We start from the raw sequence: 18908 nt of genomic DNA on the forward strand, positions 1-18908 counted from the left end.
AATAAGATGATAGCGGGAAGGCATCCACTCTATCCCTGCGCTGCAGGTTTTTGAGAGCTGGAACAGGAGACAACCCCAACATAAATGGCTTCCTTCACACCCAATCACCCCCCTTTCATGAGTTTGACATGGATGACAGAAAATCTTCACCAGCAGTAGAGGGACAGCAGCTTGGTTGGTTGTATTTGGGTCATATACCCCTTCTTCACACCTACTTGCTAAGGTAGCCCTCTGATTCTGTAGCTGCATTTCCATCAGCTCTTTCTAATGTGCATTTTAAAATATTTCATCAGAAAAACTGTGATGGAAATGGCAAGATTCAAATAAGCTCCTTAAATTTGCCTTTATAAATGAAGTTTTACACTCGCTTGAGGTTGGTTTTTGACTTTTGCGAAGAAGGTTGATGAGCTAAAGAGGAGATGGAAAAGCTTTTTTTGAATCGACTCTGACCTAGGGAATTCTAACCTCACACCTGATCACTTGGCGCTGTTGCAGTCTTCCTGGATTTTCCTATTATGCTTGTAGACATTGTAAACCATTACTAGCTAACATGTTAATTAAAGAACAACTTCCATGATGACAACACATACATTAAAACTCTCCTCCACTACTGATCTGTGCTCAATGCTAGATTGCAACCTCTACTTCCTGTTTGTTACAGCCATGCGTGATGACATAATGTTGACGATGACCTATGAGGGCAATACGCTTTGCAGTGCTTTGTTAATTCCCTTCAAACCATGGAACAATGGAAATGGAACAATGAAAACACAGCAAATTTGCATTTCCTCTTTTTTCAAACTGCTAAATGTTTATTTAAAAGTTGCATCTCAGTTGAACTTAAACATGGCTTGTTGCTACCATCACAATAATAAATAAAGTTACCACACAGAAAAGTTTGAGCATAAAGACAAAAACCACCTTGTTCCCCCGTGATAAGTGTTGTAATTCTTATGCCAGGCCTATTGGTGGCGATTGAACATTATCACATAGAATTTTGAACAGTGGCAAAGAAGCAAAATGGGTTGGTTTTAAATTGACAATATATTGTAAATCTTTTAAGTCATGGATTCAAAAATACAACCAGAACTCGAAGTCTGGCATTGCATGTGAAAAACACGGCTCTTTGCTGATCTAGGCACACTGAAGGAGATGCCATGGGGAGGATGCTTCAAAGTTTCCCACTCAGACAGCAGGTTTTAAATGCAGTTTGTTTTGCTGCCGCTTCACCTTGAGATGACTCCCTGTCTGACCAAGAAGTCTTCTCCACTATACTCTAACTTCGTCTGGGTGGGGAATTTAGTTTTATTTTTTGGATTGACTTCAATCCCTAACTCTGCTCTAATCATTTTGCACATCACCCCAGTCCTCAAACAGAGCATCCCTTTTTGCTGATAAGAAAGCATGAAATAAGCATCCAATCAGCAGGATCCTAGTCAGTCCCTCTCTGCATTTTCATCTATCTTTTGTAGAGTGAGTTAGCTCTCAGCAGCAGATTCCTCTGCTCCTCATTTATGACAGGAAATGCACACTGTAAAAAGCTCATAAACACTTCTATCTCTGCTGGAGTTGGGACAGAAAAAAGACACCCATTACGCTCCTACACAGTCCTCCATGTACATACTCTTGCTCTAACGAATCAGTGGCAGAAATACATTCCAGAGGCACATTGCAGCCGAGCTCCAGAGGGACCCTAGCAAAGACAGCGGCCCCTAGCCCTTGCACACGCGTCAGTGCAAACCAGGGTCAACTGGTGACCCTCAGATGAAGGGTCAGGAAAGGAGTCTGGCCAGCGCGTTCTTCCCGCTCATCTTCCACGCCTTCAAATCAGAAGCCCTAATGCTCCTCTGGGAAAACATTCCTCGTCATCTGAGTGCATGAATTCTTCCTTTAAAGTTTGGTGCAGGATTCCAATAGAGTTTTTAGGGTTACAAATAGTTGGGGCAGTTTTTGTCTGATAGTGTTGAAAGCAAATACTTCATAAATGGATCTTTATGCAGTCCTGCTCTGCATTAATCGTACCCTAAAATACACTTAAATTGATGACAGTATAGATGCAAAATAACAAAAATCTGACCATGGAAACCTCCCTGAACAGAAGAGTTCAGTTCATAGAGTTTGTCCGTGTGTGAGTCTGTTTTTTAACAGACCCATTTGGTTTCATGGTATATCTGTGTTTTATCTGTTAGTGCGGAAGAACTTGTTTACGTTTGAGATTCCAGTCAGCAGTGAAAGATGACCTGTCCTAATGTACCCGTTTTCCTCCCCAAAATGTCCCCTTTCTCCCTCTGCAGACTCCCTCCCACACTCAGCCTAGCCAACTTCCTTCATCAGTATTTCTCTCTTAATTTAGAGAAACCCTGTAACTTTTTCCCCCCTCATGTTCAGTTCAAACCTTTGTCCTACTGAATGAGAGAAGAACAGTAATTCATGGGCTGGATTTTTTTTCTATCTCTGAAACTAATGTGAGAAACTGCAGTTTGGAATCACTCTTGGTGTTTACATCCCAAAAGGACAACAAGAACAGAATGATGCTCTCCTCGATCACATCCCGTACTGGTTGTGGGACTTTGTGGAAGTTGTGAAAGTCGAATGTGTTCATCCAGTTTTCTCCAGGGTGGAGAGCTCCTCCATGGCCTCAGCACCAGATGGAAGCTCTCCTGGCTCTCTTAGCTGGCCGGTCATTTCCTGTCAGAGGTCTGGTGTTAATCAAGGCCCGAGCCAGCAGAAACACCCCCGACTCCCCTACCTCCATCCGCCCCTTTTTTATGGCTTGTCTCCTTTTTTTACGCCCCCCTCATTTAGAAAGCAAAGAAATACATTTTTCCTCTCTCCTCCTTTTTTTCCCTGTAGTTTATGCTCTTTTGTCTTCTGCGTTGTACCCTGGCTTTGTTTGGTAAATGGCAGAAGTTGTTTTAGGTGGCTGTAAATCTTGGATCATGTTATCAGAGTCCCTTCTGATAGCTGCAGGTCCAGCCAGTAGATAGGGAGAGATAGTAAGGAATGAGTAAAAAGGAGTCTTTCTTTACTTCCACACTGGAGAGCCTGGTCACTCTCTGATGTGTCTGTTTGTGTCTTAAGAAATATGTGTGACACAGTCACAGATAGGCTTATCTACTGAACCACCTACCCCACTGGCCAGACACAGACCTTAAAGCTGACGGGGTCCGTTAGAGACACTTTCATCCCTCCAGCCTTTGGTTCTGGCTAAATCTTTCTCAAAAATGTCTACGTGCCTCATCTCCAGTTCAGAATGGTGACACATTGCTTAAGTTTTTCTGTTATACATGCCAGAAGGCTCTGGACTCATGCACAAGAACACACATGTTACCCGTGTTACACACGTGTTACTTTAAGGTCGGCTCAGAGAAACGTATCTGAACTAAAAAAGAACGCCACATAACTTTAGATCAAAACCTGGTGTTTTGATCTGAAGTCTCACATTTTTCAGAACTAGAAGTGTATTTTTTTTATCTGCATTTGTAGTAAAGGATTTTGTTTTAGTTATGCTATGCATATTTTGATACAATAGCATAGTGAACAGGGCAATAAAATCCACTATTTTAGTATAATTTAAGAAAGGGTCTGAAGGTATGCTAACCATATCACGTTTTTTAAAGTGTAACCCTTCCTAAATCTAATTTATTTGCATTTAAGCTGTCTAAACTGGGTTTTATGTTGTTGTCTAAACTGGGTGTTATGTCGTTATTACTGTGCATATTTCTACATTTTCATGTGAGGTTTTTTGGGTTCTGCAATGTTTGTCTCAGACCCCCCATATTGCTTCTAAAGAGTCTGAATGGTGGCTATTGACTTTGAATTTCCCATTTGATTTAACAGTACGTACTGGTAGATCCCTATAGATCAGTCTGTAATATTATTAGAAGGAAAGGAATTAGTTCATCCATATTTCCAGCAGTTTATTGGTGAAAAGTCTGGATGCAGCTGCCCTATTATGCCCCCTAAAGGCTGTAGGTCGTAGCTCAATTGTTGTTTATGTATATAGACCAAAAAACACAGCAGACAGACTCAGCACACGTTCTTACTGTCGAGAAGCTACAGATAATCCCTGCGAATAACAATGGCAGCATCATTGTAAAGTGATGCTTCCATGTGAGGCTTAAGGGGCAGGTTGAACACAGGGGGATAAAGGCTGGTAGTCTAGTCCTCCCAGCAGGACTAGGGCTGAAACATTTTTCCAAAAATCCAAAGTTCAGTTACTTTAACCAGTATTGCGTTTTATTTTTATTTCGATTTTCCTTTGCACTGACCACAAGACGTTTCGATCCACGGTTTCAATATTTTCAGGACTGAAAGTTTGCTTGTACCGAGTCCATTTTGCAGGAATATATCAAAACTTTTGTGTGAAAAAGGGCTTATGTTTTCTTGCATGCAGTGATCTGCAACTCTCTCTACCCTTCTGTGTGGCGGCAAACCCACTTTAAGACTATCACTGTCATCTAAAGGACTGAAGGGAAAAATGTTGTGTTTTAATATGTAATATGACCCAACTGACTCTGTAATTTGAGGATTAAATTGTGATTATATTACAAATGCAATTAATTTCCCAACTCTTTGTAGGTTTAGCAGGATAATGCTAAACGGACTACAATTTCATTGTATTAATTAAAGCACATCTGTGGGTTAGAATGACCTGGTGAAGTTCCAGACCAAGATCTAAGTAAGTCAGGTAAATTGAGGCTAAAACGTGATCCAACTACAAATGCAGATTTTTAGTTATATTGCAAAGAAGACTTGCATCTATACGTTGGTGAAGATTCTCAGTCAACCAGGTCATACCGGTAGTCATTTTGAATTAAAAAAGCTCCTAGGATTGGGAAGCGAAACGTCTTCAAACTTGGAAACAAAATCCAGTGGATTGTTTTTAATTTTCTTTTTTTGGAATGACTTGCAGCTTTAGCTACAGTGAAAGCTGTTCTTATTAAGTTATGACCAGGTGTGCTTAATTCAAATGCAGTCCACACTTTTCAGATTTTTTCTTTGTAAACATTGTATTAGACTATGAATCCTCTTCCTTCCAGTTCACTATTTTGCACTACCTTTTTTTGGTTTGTTACATACAATCTGTACAAAATATATGTAAATTTATATGATAAATTTAAAACGTATCAGTTCTTTGAAAAAGCTGCAAATTGGACCAGCCTGGACATCCAAGCAGTGACGTATCTTCCTGTCTGTTTAGAGAAAATAGCACAAATTGATTCCTTTATAGTGTGGTATCTATCTTTTGCAGAGGAGTTGATAGTTGATTTACTAGTTGCAACGGAGTTGACAGTAACTCAAACTGATTTTGAAGGCTACAGGATATTTTTATATCAGAAAAAAAATATAGAAATATAAAAATCAGGATCAGATTCTTGGACTACAGAACAGCTTAGCAGAATGCTTTGCTGGAGAAAGCATATTATAAAATGAAGAGAGCGTTCTTTGAATTTGGAAGATAAACACAATGAATGTGAGCTTTTTGCTTTTGTGTTTTCCTTGGTGTTTGGGAATAAGTGCAGATGATAAAATAAACCCTTTCAGTCTGATAGACTGCTCCTGGTCTCAATAGGGCCTTTCTTCCAAATCTCATTTTCTGTCCCCCATCATCCTTTTCATCTTATCCTCTCTCACATCAGTCTGAGTCTCGGATCCTCTTACACACTTTTACTCTTACTCACACACATACATGGCTGCGTCATCGTGGCAGTGTCTGCTCTGCGTCTGCAGGGATATCACATCCTGGCCACCCGCTCTAGGTAAGCGTCTCTCTGATGGCCAGAGACAGAGGAATGAATGAGCCGGTTGTTCGGGACTTTTCATCTTTCTGCTCTAGCTTGGTGTAAAACATTTAGATGGAGAACATCATCACTGTCGTTATCACCGGCGCATCCCAAGGGCGTGGGCGTACAGACTGCGATAATGAGGAGTCTGCAGGGAGTCCTGCTGCACTGGAAACGTAACAGCCTCCAGAAAATAAACACACAAATACACCTCCTGTATAATGCCTCCCATTGCTATAAAGCTCTGCATGAAGTTTGTGTAAATCAGAACGTACAAACTCCAGTTGGAGTATTAAAAACTGGTTTGTTTTTTTCCCTTCTCCATGCTGTAGCTCCAGTCCTTCTCCAGAAAATCCACCATTTAGTGAGCGTGTTATTTCCAGGATGGGATGTATGGTTTTAATTTTCTCCTGTTCCTGTTTTTTTTTCTCCACATCTCCCTCCCCCTCTGAAAACTTTCTCCTCACATGTTGCTGCTGGAAGCGTTCACAGCTCCTAAGTCTGGAGATGCACAGTTGTATACAACAACCTCTCCCCTCTGATGAAACACTTATAGGGCAGAGTGTCGACAAACTAACATTAGAGCTGCAGTAATTCCCATATTGAATGTGTTAGGCCTAGATTTAATATCACCCAGCATACATCTGGAAAATTATCATAATTATAGTCACTGTAATGATAATAACATTACTTTGTTGTTTTGGGCATGTTCTAAAAATGACAGAATTTGTTTTGATATTTTTAAAATGTTAAAATGTTCTTCAGGCTTTCCGAAGCTCTTTCAAAGTTTCCTTAAAGTCGTAGGGAAACGGCCGTTCCAACCGTTGCAATTCTGAATTCTCCCCAGTGGTGCCCGACTTTACAGGAGTGAATAAAGTGAATGTGATTGGTCTTTTATCAAGGGAGCGGGATTGTTGTGGCAGAAGGTTCGCAAGCAGTTTGATTGTGGCCGGTGTCTTGGAAGCATCTTGCTAACCAGTTAGCAACTTAGTGCTAGTAGGTTCCCAATGGGAAATTACATTGGGACCAAGTAGCACTAAATTGGTGACTTAGAAACGACAATGTCAAGGAACGCTATGGACAGCGGAAACATGCAAGAGGAGGAGAGTTTAGTGTCAGAGGTCATGGATGAGTCTCCTCCGACATACATTTTTTATTTAAAGGAGGAAAGTGGGGAATATTTTGCCTTAACCATACATAGATTTCTATGCATGTACCCACTCTAGAATGGGTTCATAATCACCTGGAGACATTGTAATCTACAGCTTTGTGTCATCTGCATAGTCATTGTAACCTATGTTATTTATTATGATTGGAGTCAGAGGGAGCATGTTGATATTAAATGGGAGGGACCCTAAGATTTACCCTTGGGGAACTCCACTCGTGATCAATGTTACCTCCTGACACAAAAAGGTCTCTACCCTTCTTGTTGGATTTAAATCATTCCAGGCCCAGCCCTTTTTCAGAGGCCCTCTAATAAAATGGAGTAATGGACAGTGCAACATGCTACACTTTGGGGTTCTTCAATAGCCTTGATAAGGACAGTCTGTATTGAGCACAGAAGCCAGTCCGTGGGAGTGGGGCTTGAACTCAGAACCTTAGGATTCCAAGGGCAACTCCCTAAGTACTAGACCGCGACTCCCCATAGCAGGCATTCGCGTGAAGGGTCTTGCCTAAGGACCCACACTGGCAGCTCATTCCCCCCAGCTGGCCTCCTGTTTGCAGGACAGGTGACTTACCACATGAGCTAGCCAGCCGCTCTAGCTAGCCAGCCACTCTGAACATACATGTACATGTACATTTTCTTCCTAGTTGGAGTTAACTTTGGGACTGTACTCGATATGGCCCCTTTAATTTCGGGTTTGTTTGTTTTTTTCAATTGAGAATTTTAACAGATTCGTTTTAGGGCCCTGGTTGAGTGGAGTTGTTTTATTAGTCTAGATCGCAGCATGTAAGACACAACTATTGTTCATGTTTTTGCTAATGATCTAAGAGAAGACTTTTTTTTTTTTCATTTTCTGTTTTAACTTGTATTTATAGAGTCTCTCTTCATAAATGTTATGGTGAACCTGGAATCCTTTTCCACCTGCATTCAGTTTTAAGCATTCCCTTTTTTCACTTCTAACTGGTGGAGCACTTCTCCACACAGACCTTTTTCCTCCACAGATCAACCTTCACTTTTTTTTTTGAGAGCTTGAATAAATTATGTCTAAGATTTTAGAGTGAAAATTAGTTATCAGTTATTAAAGTTGTTTTTGGAAAATGTGCTTGGGGGAAACAAATGACAGGAAATTGATCAGATAAGGCAACATCAGTTAAAAAGATCCTTTGGAATGTTTTTTACCCTTAGTTAGGATCTAAAATATGTCCCCATTTGTGTGTCCACTGTTCAAAATGTTTCTAGAGTTTTAAGAGTATGACATAGTTCTGTTGCACTTCTGTCTTCAGGATTGTCAATGTGAATGTGATAATCAATGCTTATCAAAGATAAAAGGTGATTAAAATCACTAAAAGATTTTCTTTGGATTTTGGAGGCCTGTAAAATACAAGATTGTTGTTCGGAAAGGGATTTTTACCTGAAGCGCCCAATGTTCAAACTTGTCATTTTAGCCAGGAATACCTTTTTTCACATTTTAGTGAAAACACATAAAAACATCTGCCTCTCAGGTGGAAGCAGGAAACTCCTGGTAAGGCCTCCCAGCATCACAGCAGCACACACATAGGTGCAGCATCTGCTTCCCACTCTCACCTGGTTTCAAGAAGTCTGTTAGAAACTTCCTTTGCAGTCCCTGCACCCTAAGTTTTAAAACCCACAGACAGTTATAGGTTTTGTTGTCTGTAATGGGATCTGCAGAGGTAGAATAAATTATTGTTTTAAAGAGCTGGATTATGAGGTTTATGTGATTCCCTAAGGCCTGCGTGTGTTATAAGAGTGTATGGTCAGTGGCGTAGTGTGTTATTTGTGTCGTTCGCTACATCTCATGAGCTAATTCAGTGTTGTTAGCCTGCCGCCTCCAAACTTAGGCGATTAAATATATATGTTTATGTAAATTTGGACGATTGAGACGTTCCATTAAACGTTCCAGAGGTCAGAAATAATAAGTGGTCTTAGTGTGCCAATGGTCAGTGTAACAGCAGACTCATCCACCCTATAATCCACTTTGATGTGGACCTAAACCCCAGCAGGATGTGATGTTTGTGTAGGACGCCTGCCTGAAAGGATAAGTATATGTGTGATCATGCTTCTGTCTTTTGGAGAGTTTCATATGAGGTTGTTTAACACGGACAGTTGAATGAGGAAGCAGAGCTGCGATTAGAGGGATCTGACATTTGCAAAAAGAACTTCCTGTGATAGGAGGCTTCCTGTGCGTCTTGAAGGACTCACCTTCTTATCACTCCACCTCTCTCTCTCTCTCTCTCTGCCTGCTATTTGTTTTACTCCTTCCTATCTCTCTGATGCCTCAGCACATCAGCTCTTCACCTCTAACTGGGAGCAAAACCCTTACCTTCTTAAAGTCTCATGTCTACTTCTTGTGTAAATTTAACTTCAAATTTGTTAAATTTGAGATATCCCTTTGAGTCCTGTGCTGTTAACACCACCCTTTATGTTAAATATTTATTTATAAAAAAATAAATAAAAACAATCCACTGGACTTGGTTTCCAGGTTTGAAGACTCAGGTTTTGAAGACGTTTCATCCAGGAAGCTTCTTTCAATTCAAAATGTCTGGAATAGCGTTGAGTTCGAGGTTTTATACTGTAGCCCAACAAAGCCCTGTTTTTGTTTTGAAAACATAGAAATTGGAACAGATGAAGGGGTCCACCCCTTTGGAATGAGGGTTGTTTGGCTTCATTTGTTAGACTGCAATACCCCATACCCAATGACCGACCTTTCAGACGCTTAGATGGGTATGGGGTATTGCAGGCTAACAAAAGAAGCCAAACGACCCCCGTTCCAAATGGGTGAACCCCTTCATTCGTTTCAAATTGTATCTTTTCAAAACAAAAACAAGGCTTTGTTGGGCTACAGTATAAAACCTCGAACTCAACTCTATTCCTGACATTTTGAATTGATAAAGCTTCCTGGATGGGAAGCGAAACGTCTTCAAACTTGGAAACCAAGTCCAGTGGATTGTTTTTAATTTTTTTTTTAATGACTATGACCTGGATGACTGAGAACCTTCACCAGCAATTATTTATTTAATTTTTCCCCACACACAACCATATTTGCTTTTACTTTCTTTAGTTATTTAGTCTATATTTTACAAGGAAAAGTAAACATTATGAATCAAGACATTAAATAAATCCGTTTTGTCAAATTCAAACATGTTTATTAATGAAAGTTTTATTTTCTAATAAAAAAACAAAAACAAAGGAAGCAATACTTTCCTTGTACAAGTATGGAAAAGGATCCGAAAAGGAAAATGCTTTGATTTGTCAAAAAGAGGAAATTATGGCTGCCTTCAAAATCCTAAGGAGGTTACTGGTCAGACGTTTCGACTGATTTTGAAGACTACTACTACTACGCAAAAGACAAAAGCAAAACTTCAATGCAGCAGACACTGAGGTTTTATTTTTTACACTAAAACACAAAATACTATTTCATTTCAATTGTCATTAATTCCTTATACAAATCTTAAATAAGTGTTGTAAATCATTGAATTAAAATGGTTGATCATTCAAAATGTTATCAATAAAGTTGATTCCATGCATGAAGGGAAATATTTAAAGGTGGTGGAGACTAAGGTTAGGCAATTAATTGCATTTGCAACTTAATCGCAAATAGATAAATGATACTTTTAAATTGCAGAGGAACTTAACTTTAGTCACAATACATTTAAAAAGAGTAAGACACTAAATTTCTCCCTTAGGTGGTGGTAATAAAATCACAATATGGGTTGAAAATAATCTCAGTTTTTATTTTTGTCAAAATCGTTGAGCAAGCCACAGTTAAACTTGATGGGATTCGTTAAATGTTGCTGAACAGAAGGCTGTTTGTGAGGCCAAATGTTCTGTCCAATGTTTAATGATTAATTTATGTCTGGTAGTAAAACACTATGTTATTAAAGTTATGATTACATTTAAAGAGCAGAAATAAAAATATTAAAAATATTTAATAAGTAAACAAAATGTAAGACTAATAGTTATACTTACATTTGAGAGGCAAATTTTCAAACTTTATAGTTTTCTAAAAAATAAAGGACACTCTGCCTGATCTCCAAGTTAACAGACACTGCTGACCAGAAAAGTTGGATAAATGAACCCAAAGTTTAATAAATGAGTCAGAGGTTTGGGGGTTCTCTTTAGGGTCACTATGACTAAAAAACATTTCAGGCTCATGAATCAGCAGGATGTTTGGAGTAGGTACTGTAGAATGAAGCATAAAGGAACAGCATATAGCAGACGGGTCTGTGACATTCCTGGGTTCCTTTGCTTCTCCTGGAAAGAAAACCTGCCGTGTGTGGAGGGCAGCATTCCTCCAGTGAAGTGTCAGGAAATCCTATCTGAAAGTCCACGAGGCTTGAGTTCATGCTGACTGTAGCTCAGCTGAAAGTCGTAGTCGTAGTAGTAGACATCTTGCAATCTGAAAGTTGCTGGATCAATAACAGCTTCATCCATAAACACATGTTGACATGAGCCTTGGATAAGACACTACAACTCATACTGCTCACCAATCTGTGCAGGAGTCTCTAAATATGAACCTATTTTTTTTTAGTTATACTCAGGGAACGTGGTGCTGGTGTATTTAATTTTATCCTTTTTCAATTCATGGTTGATCCTTGCAGAAAATTCTGAGGAATCATATTTGGTTTCTGGGGAAAAAGTTTAATAGCACTAATGAGCTGGAGGCGTTTTCCCATGCGGAGAGGGTCAGCGTTCCTCACCCTTCAAGTGTGAAGGGGATGTAAAGCAGGTCACATTAGCAAATAGGTGGAGTAATAAGTTCTAAACAGCAACTTTTATTATATTTTGCTTACATTTAGAGAAATCACTTGAAGATAAACTTTCTATGCTTACAACTAGACATTTTATTGATACAGGAACCAGAAAAGCTGCAAAACTGAAAATATGTCGTATATTCTAGGTTCTTTAAAGTAGCCACATTTTGCTTTGATTACTGCTGCGCATGCTCTTGGCATACTACTGATGAGCTTCAAGAGGTAGTCACCTGAAATGGTTTTCACGTCACAGGTGTCCCCTGTCAGGTTTAATAAGTGGGATTTCTTGCCCTATATATGAGGTTGGGACCATCAGTTGTGTTGTGCAGAAGTCAGGTGGATAAACAGCTGATGGTCCTACTGAATAGACTGTTAGAATTTGTATCATGACAAGAAAAAAGCAGCTATATATAGCAATACAAGAACAAATTCAAGCTTTAAATTCAGAGTCCCAAAGACGGGTATATACTGGCATTACATTAATGGCTTTTATCGATATCCTTACACAGGATTTACATTAACTATCAGCTGTTTATTCATGAAGAAACATTTTGCTTTAGTTGTAAATATATTGCAATACAATCAATTTATGTCGTCAGAAACTTTTAGAAAAAGGAAATCTTTTAAGAAGCAAATTAAAATCAGGTGGAAAGTTAGTCGGCTAGAGTTTAGAGGAGAGGGATTGTTTTATTGCAAACTGTGAGCTGAATATAGAAAAGAAAGGGCTTTGAAGGTGAGTAAGGCTGTAAGGTCAACATGAGTTCTCATTTAAACTTTTAATTAAATTTAAAGGTAAAAGTCACTGTATCCTATAATAATAAAAAATGGATAGATGAATCCTTATCATCTAGATTTCTCTTAAAGATTAGGAAAATAGGAATTGTAATCTCTTATCATGCTGCAACATTTTTTTATCTTACTTAACGCAATCAGTTTCCTCTGCCTGACCTGACTGCATGTTTTCTCAACCTTGATAGTGAAAAGTAAATGTTCTCATTTGGAATATACGTCTTTGGTCGTAGCTGATCAATGTGATGAAATGCTCTGAAAAGGCAACAGCTCCCTTACGGGTTAAACAGATCATAGTACCTTTAGATGGCAGAAGCTATAATAAGATAAGATTAAAGAAAACTGTCAAGGCAGCCAGGTGCTGTAAGTATGTGTTTCAAGAAAATACTAAGCAAGAATGATATTAGCAATGACTGTTGAAGCAATTGCTTTGCACAAAATGCAGAAAACTTGCATGCTTACATCAAACTCTCCTGGACGTTTTGTCTTTATAAATAATATGACTGGATTATATGTTTTACAAAACTCCAAACATGTAATGAACCAGAGTACTGTTATTTGGGACAGATAAGACCAAAGTACAGCTGATTGCTCATTATGCCCAGGGCCAATTCTGGCAGAACCCAATCACAGCCTACCAGCACATCCACCTCCTACCATCTGTCAAGCATGATGGTAGAGATTTAATCCATTGTTGTGGCTGCTTAAAGAGCCTGAGCACCTTGCAAACACTGAGTTGACCATTAACTGCTGTGTAGACCCAGATGTTCTAACAAGTCAGGCATTGAACTACTAAAAAAAATCATCATCAACATAATAATTCAATGGCCAGACTACAACAAAAGAGTTGAAAGAACATAACTGAGTTCTTGCAGTTATCTAATTAAATCCAGATCTACACCTTTTTAAGGGGGAGTATTGGCCTAGTGGGTTAGAGCAGTGCGCTTGAGCTCTGAGAAGGTTGTAAGTACTGTTCCCCGGGCTCCGCACAATGGCAGCCCACTGATCTCCAAGGGGATGGATCAAAATGCAGAGTGAATTTCCCCATTGTGGGACAAAAAAGGATTTACATTGCATTACCGAATGACAGGTCTTGTCTATAAACATTTTGCATAAACCAATACTGGAAAATGCAAAAAAGAGTTGTCAAAAGCTCATAAATAGAGACATGAACGACTACTCAATAAGTTGTACAGATATCATTACTACAAATAGATCCTCTTAAAGTAGTGTAAAACTTTTTTCTCCATTTCCCCAAATGCTGTTGCAACCTTCAAATGCCTACAAAGCTGTAGCCATTTTTATTTAGGGTATTGATTTTGGATTAGTTGAACTGGATAAAAGCATCGGATCCTAAGAAAAACATTTTTTTTTAATTTGCAAAATGAATAAACCGTTGAATAATTTTTTTATTAATCGATTAATAATCGGATAGCCAAAGGTTCCTTAAAGACTTTTTACAAAATTAAACCACGTGAACCTAAAACTTTTCCACTTGCAAAGTTCTGGATAGAGAATATTGACAAGAGAAAATGAGTTTTTATCTTAAATGCTAAATATTTACATATTTTTTTTTACAATTTTAGTATAATTACTGCTCAAGGCAGGGTGTTCTGTCAGCTAAAGACCCATTTTAAAGTCTTTATAATCCAGTTAATGATTAATAGATTACTAAATTATTTGACAATTAGTTCAGTAACAATTGTTTCAGCCCTAATTTTTTATAGTCTTTATTCAGTATTTCATTTCTTTATTGCCATCTACCCTTTGCTTTGAAGTCTTTCTCCTTCATTTATCAAATCAGGCAGTAATAGAAACAGTTCTATGTACGGTGCTACATCTGAATCATGTTCATTTCTAAAATTGTTTTCTATGAAGGACAAACAAGGCTGCAGCTCTTTTGTAAAACCAGCCCTAAAGATGGACATTCTATCTCGACATCTTTGTTCTCTGCTGTTTAACTTTCTGTTGCTGTTCGTTTTGGAGATGAGATGACTCACTCCACAGAGGACGGTCTGCATCTAAATGCGCTGAATGGGTCCCTGTGAAGTGAACCAGCCTCTACAAAAAGAAGAGTTTAAAGGGGGCGGTGGATTCCTTTAAATGTGTAGCAGTGTATGAGCAGATTTTTCTGTCACAACCTTCCTAAATCACCTTCAGAAAGCAAACGTATGAAACAGTCTTGTATAATCAATCAGCCTGTTGGTGTGTGTGTATGTGTCTCCTTGCTATGTGTGCTGCGCCTCCACATGTGGCTTTAATCTCTGCTTTCTTTTGCGTCCCACCCATCTTTTACCCTTCACAGAGACTTGTGACCACCGAAGAAGTCTCCCTGGTTCAAAACAAGTCCCTTTTCAATGACATCCACTCTGTTTTTTGGCTTCTCTGTTTCTCTTTACACCATTGTGGGACCCAAATATCTCATAAAGTTTAAATTTGCTTTCATATTCTGCATCTTTGTTGAGATTTATCTCTGGCTCAGTGTGTCTTTGTGGTGTGTTGACTGATCAGCCAATAAACAGACCCCAAAGCTCAAATTTCAGTAGAGTTTATTGCTTTGGGTTCAAATCTGCCATGTCCAGGTTGTTTATTTGCCCTGTAGGTATCACATTCAACCCACAGCTCTCTCTCCCAATCAGATGTGTGTTCCCTCAGCCTGACCAGCCAGTAATAGCTTTGTAGAGTCAATAAACTCTTGTGCATGAACTTGTTCATAAAAAAAACGACATTGTGTAGCACTTCTAGAAATTGATCTTTCTCTTCTGTTTTTCCACACATGCTCATCTCTCCTCTGTTTCCTTTCATTGCTCTCATCTTCTGACAGTCGCATTATAACAAACTGAAGCTGATGATTTTTATTTCCTTATGCTATCATGGTTACATGTCCCATTTTATTCAGCTCTTTGATTCATGGTGCCTCAGACATTTGTTGGAGACCATTATGAAACAAACGAGTCATGAAAACCAAGTAACACAGCAGAAAGTTCAGGGAGAAAGTTTTTGAAAAAGTTGCCAGACAGTGTCTTGATGCCAAAAAAGAGCCCAACAGATTTTACTTTCACAAGTGGAGCAGTACGGCTATCGCTATAGTGTTCTGCTTGATTTATGCATGTATTTAGCTTTATTATTATTCATGTCGGGAGTATTACAGATTATATGGACACTGCAATGGGAAAGTAGAACAGGAAAGGAAAGGAAAAGCAAGAAAAAGGAGAAAAGATGAAAGAAAGAGGAAATAAAATGGAGACAACGATAAAATGTCTTCAGTCTGCTTCATCCTGCAAAGAGAGATGTAAAAAGAACAGCAAACCAACAGATATAATATAAGAAATACATTAAAGTAGCACCTTGATACCATCGCTGAAGTATAAGTAGTATTTTTTTTTATTTGACATGTATACTGTGGTAGCTGAAGATAAGAATATGTGCTTTCTGTATGGAAGTGAATCTCTAACTACATGGAACCAAGCACCTGTAGTTGTTTTTGAGAGTGCACCTGTGCATGTAGAGTTTAACCAAAGGAAAAATGCTCAATAGTGGTTGTGATGAGCCGAAGACGTGCCCCCCCAGAGCACAGAGGCAAGCGCCGGGGGACCCAAAAGACATGCAAAGGGACCCCTAGAGCAAAGGTGTCCAAGAGGGGCCATGACAGGATATCTGCCCCCCCACCAAGGGAGAGGAGAGACGGCCTCGAGGAAATCCCCCAGCAATGCTGAAGTGAAACCAGACGTGGGCCCCAGGGGCAACTCTCCCCCCGGCGGGAGCCCCGACCGGGCCCCGTGGGGCCAAGCCCCACGAAGCAGTCGCCAGGAATAAGCCAGTACCCGCCCGAGCATCCACCCCCAAACACTGAGCACCACCAGTGCACCAGCGGGCCAAAGCGCTCCCCAGCAGAGGGAGGCAGGACGGGGGAAATGAGCTCCACACTTAGCAGAGACTTGAGATCTTCTTGGGAGAAGGAGCAGCTCAGATCCGAACCTGACGAGTAAACAAAAAAAAAAATTTTTGAAGCAGGGTTGGGTTATAAAAGAATATATAGAGCTTTGACCATCTCACAGAGTTCAGTACGTTCTCAGAAGCAGTGTGGCACAACTGTAAGGTATCAGGACGTGGCTGTCCATTTGAAACTGATAGACGGGGTAAGAAGAATAAATTTATTTGGAAAATATAGATGTTGTGCTTGTTCATTTTAACTGCTGGTTTGTTTTTTATCGGTATAGATCAGACCATATGATATGTCTTTGTTGTGGCTGCGTTCTTTTTTTTATGCTGTTTTCCATCATATTTTGTATTAACCTGCTGTGCTTTAAGGGCCGTGTGCACAGGTTTTGTCATGATGTGGAGCACTGGTGCTGCTCTGTAACCATGACTGCAGCTCTGCTTTCCTTGCTTTTAGGAAAAGCAACTGCTGAATATCTTTATTTTATTTATTTTTTCTAATTTGATCCAATCAAATGGATTGGATCATTGTTTCCATTGAGGGACAGCAAAACATAGGTAAAATATGTGGCATTGTCCCACAGAAATCAGGACATCTGGTCACCCTACACCAATATGATGTTACCACCATAATTTATCTTTATTAGGATGCTTCTTTCCATTAGGGAGGGATAAGCTGGTCAGAGATGGAAGACACAGGTGAGAGTACAGGAAATACAGGTGAGCATGGCTGAAAGCCTACAAAAGACTTGAAACTTGTGCAGGACTGGTTTGGATCAGGGATGCCCGAGTCCAGTCATTAAAAGCTGCCATCCGGCAAATTTAGGCTGTATCTGTTCTACAACGCATCCATATATGTAGCAGGAGGTCAGGGCTTGAGGACTAGTCTTGGGTGCTACTGGTTTATTAGAGCTCCAATCCTAAAGTGCTGATGTCCTGCAGCAGTAGGATGTCCCTCTGGTCTAACATGCATGAGTCTAATGGCTAAAATGCCTCCTCAGCAAGCAATCAAGTGCTTTAGTTTCAGCCCTTGAGAAGTGGACTTTAAGCCCCCCTGGCTTAGATGAAAGCATGTGGCCTAGTTAAAGTTCACATGTAAATTTAATATCAACACTAGTTAATTGAAAGCTTGGGGCATCTTAACACTCCAACCCTTTCTTTAAGCCCCCCACAAGCTTCTCCCTGAGCTTTCTGTTGTTCCTCGGTCTTCATGATGCTGTTTGTGCATCAATGTTGTTTAGCAAACCTCTAAAGCATTCATAGAACAGCTGGGTTTATACTGAGATCATATAACACACATTTGGATTCTATTTACCAATTAGGTGACTTCTGTGGGTATTTGGTTGCTCTGGTTTTTATTGATGGGTTTCAGATTGAAGTGGGCGCACATTTAAGCTTTTACATTTGTTAACATTTTTGATAATCATGCATCTTTTCCCCTTGTATAACTTCCTGATTATCTGTCACATAAAATACCAGAGAACTTCATAGTACACACAACAAAAACATGTTGTTTTAAAGCAAAGAAATGCGAAAAAGGTTCCCCGTGCAAGTGTTTACAAATCACTGTAATTCAAACCAGGAGTGTGCAGGGACCCCTGCAGGATAGAGGCTACCTAACCATGCCGACCAACACGTCAGCCGCCTGTCAAACACACAAACATACGCTGCCACTGAGACTGACCAACCCCTGCCTCTCCATCCCTCCATCCCATTATCAGAGGATCTGAACAGCGTCACCATTATCTGTCTCCTCTCGGGAGCAGCGGAGCACATAGCACAGTTATCATTCAACAAACACACACTCTCACTCCAACTCTGTCATTCCTGCACACACACACCAATGCAGATGTTGCAGAGTAAGGATCAAGGGTTAATCAGGTCTTTTCATCAGCTGCACCACCCTCTCCTATCTGTCCTTTTGCTGTCTAATGGCTTTGTTTATATATGTGTGTGAAGCTGTGTGTACATGTGTATGAACGTACGGTTGTCTCACCAAACCCGTTTTTTGGCCCTCTTTAGCTCCTCTGATGTAAATAAAGAGGTCTGTCATTTTCCTTCATTGTTTTCTCTCCTTCCCAGGGATGTTTGTCTTCTATGAAACTTCAAATGTGTTTACATTAAGTGATTTACGGAGAGCTTTTTTGTCTCTAGTCAGTTTTCATTTGATGTATGCTCGAGTCATGTCTGAGTTGCAGACCTTTATTATAAATTAATAAGTCTATGAGAATTTTACTGAAAGTTTTATATTCTTGACTTAAGTTCAGAAACAGAGACAGATTTGAATTTTTCAGGGACTTTTCCCTCCTGAATGAAGCTGAATCCTCGCCAAGGCAGGAAGAAATGTTCGCATTTTGTTTTTTTTTCACAGAGAACTCTGTGCACTCTGAAGGCAAAATGTCTGAAATGGGTGTTCAGAAATCTAAAGTTGTGTTCAAGGTTCATGCACCACATTTC

At 39.6% G+C, this 18908-nt stretch overlaps 1 protein-coding gene across 1 annotated transcript in view; it reads left to right on the top strand.

The window, feature by feature from the left end:
* Positions 1–16501, top strand: part of scfd2 (sec1 family domain containing 2) — a 95884-nt gene extending 79383 nt beyond the window's left edge. The window contains exon 6 of the mRNA XM_015385546.1: positions 16253–16501. Within this exon, the coding sequence (XP_015241032.1) occupies positions 16253–16501 (249 nt within the window). The remainder of the gene's footprint in view (positions 1–16252) is intronic.
* Positions 16502–18908: the final 2407 nt, after the last annotated feature.

The sequence above is a fragment of the Cyprinodon variegatus genome, unplaced genomic scaffold (genome assembly GCF_000732505.1).
Source record: "Cyprinodon variegatus isolate N-32 unplaced genomic scaffold, C_variegatus-1.0 Scaffold343, whole genome shotgun sequence".
Classification (NCBI taxonomy): Eukaryota; Metazoa; Chordata; class Actinopteri; order Cyprinodontiformes; family Cyprinodontidae; genus Cyprinodon; species Cyprinodon variegatus.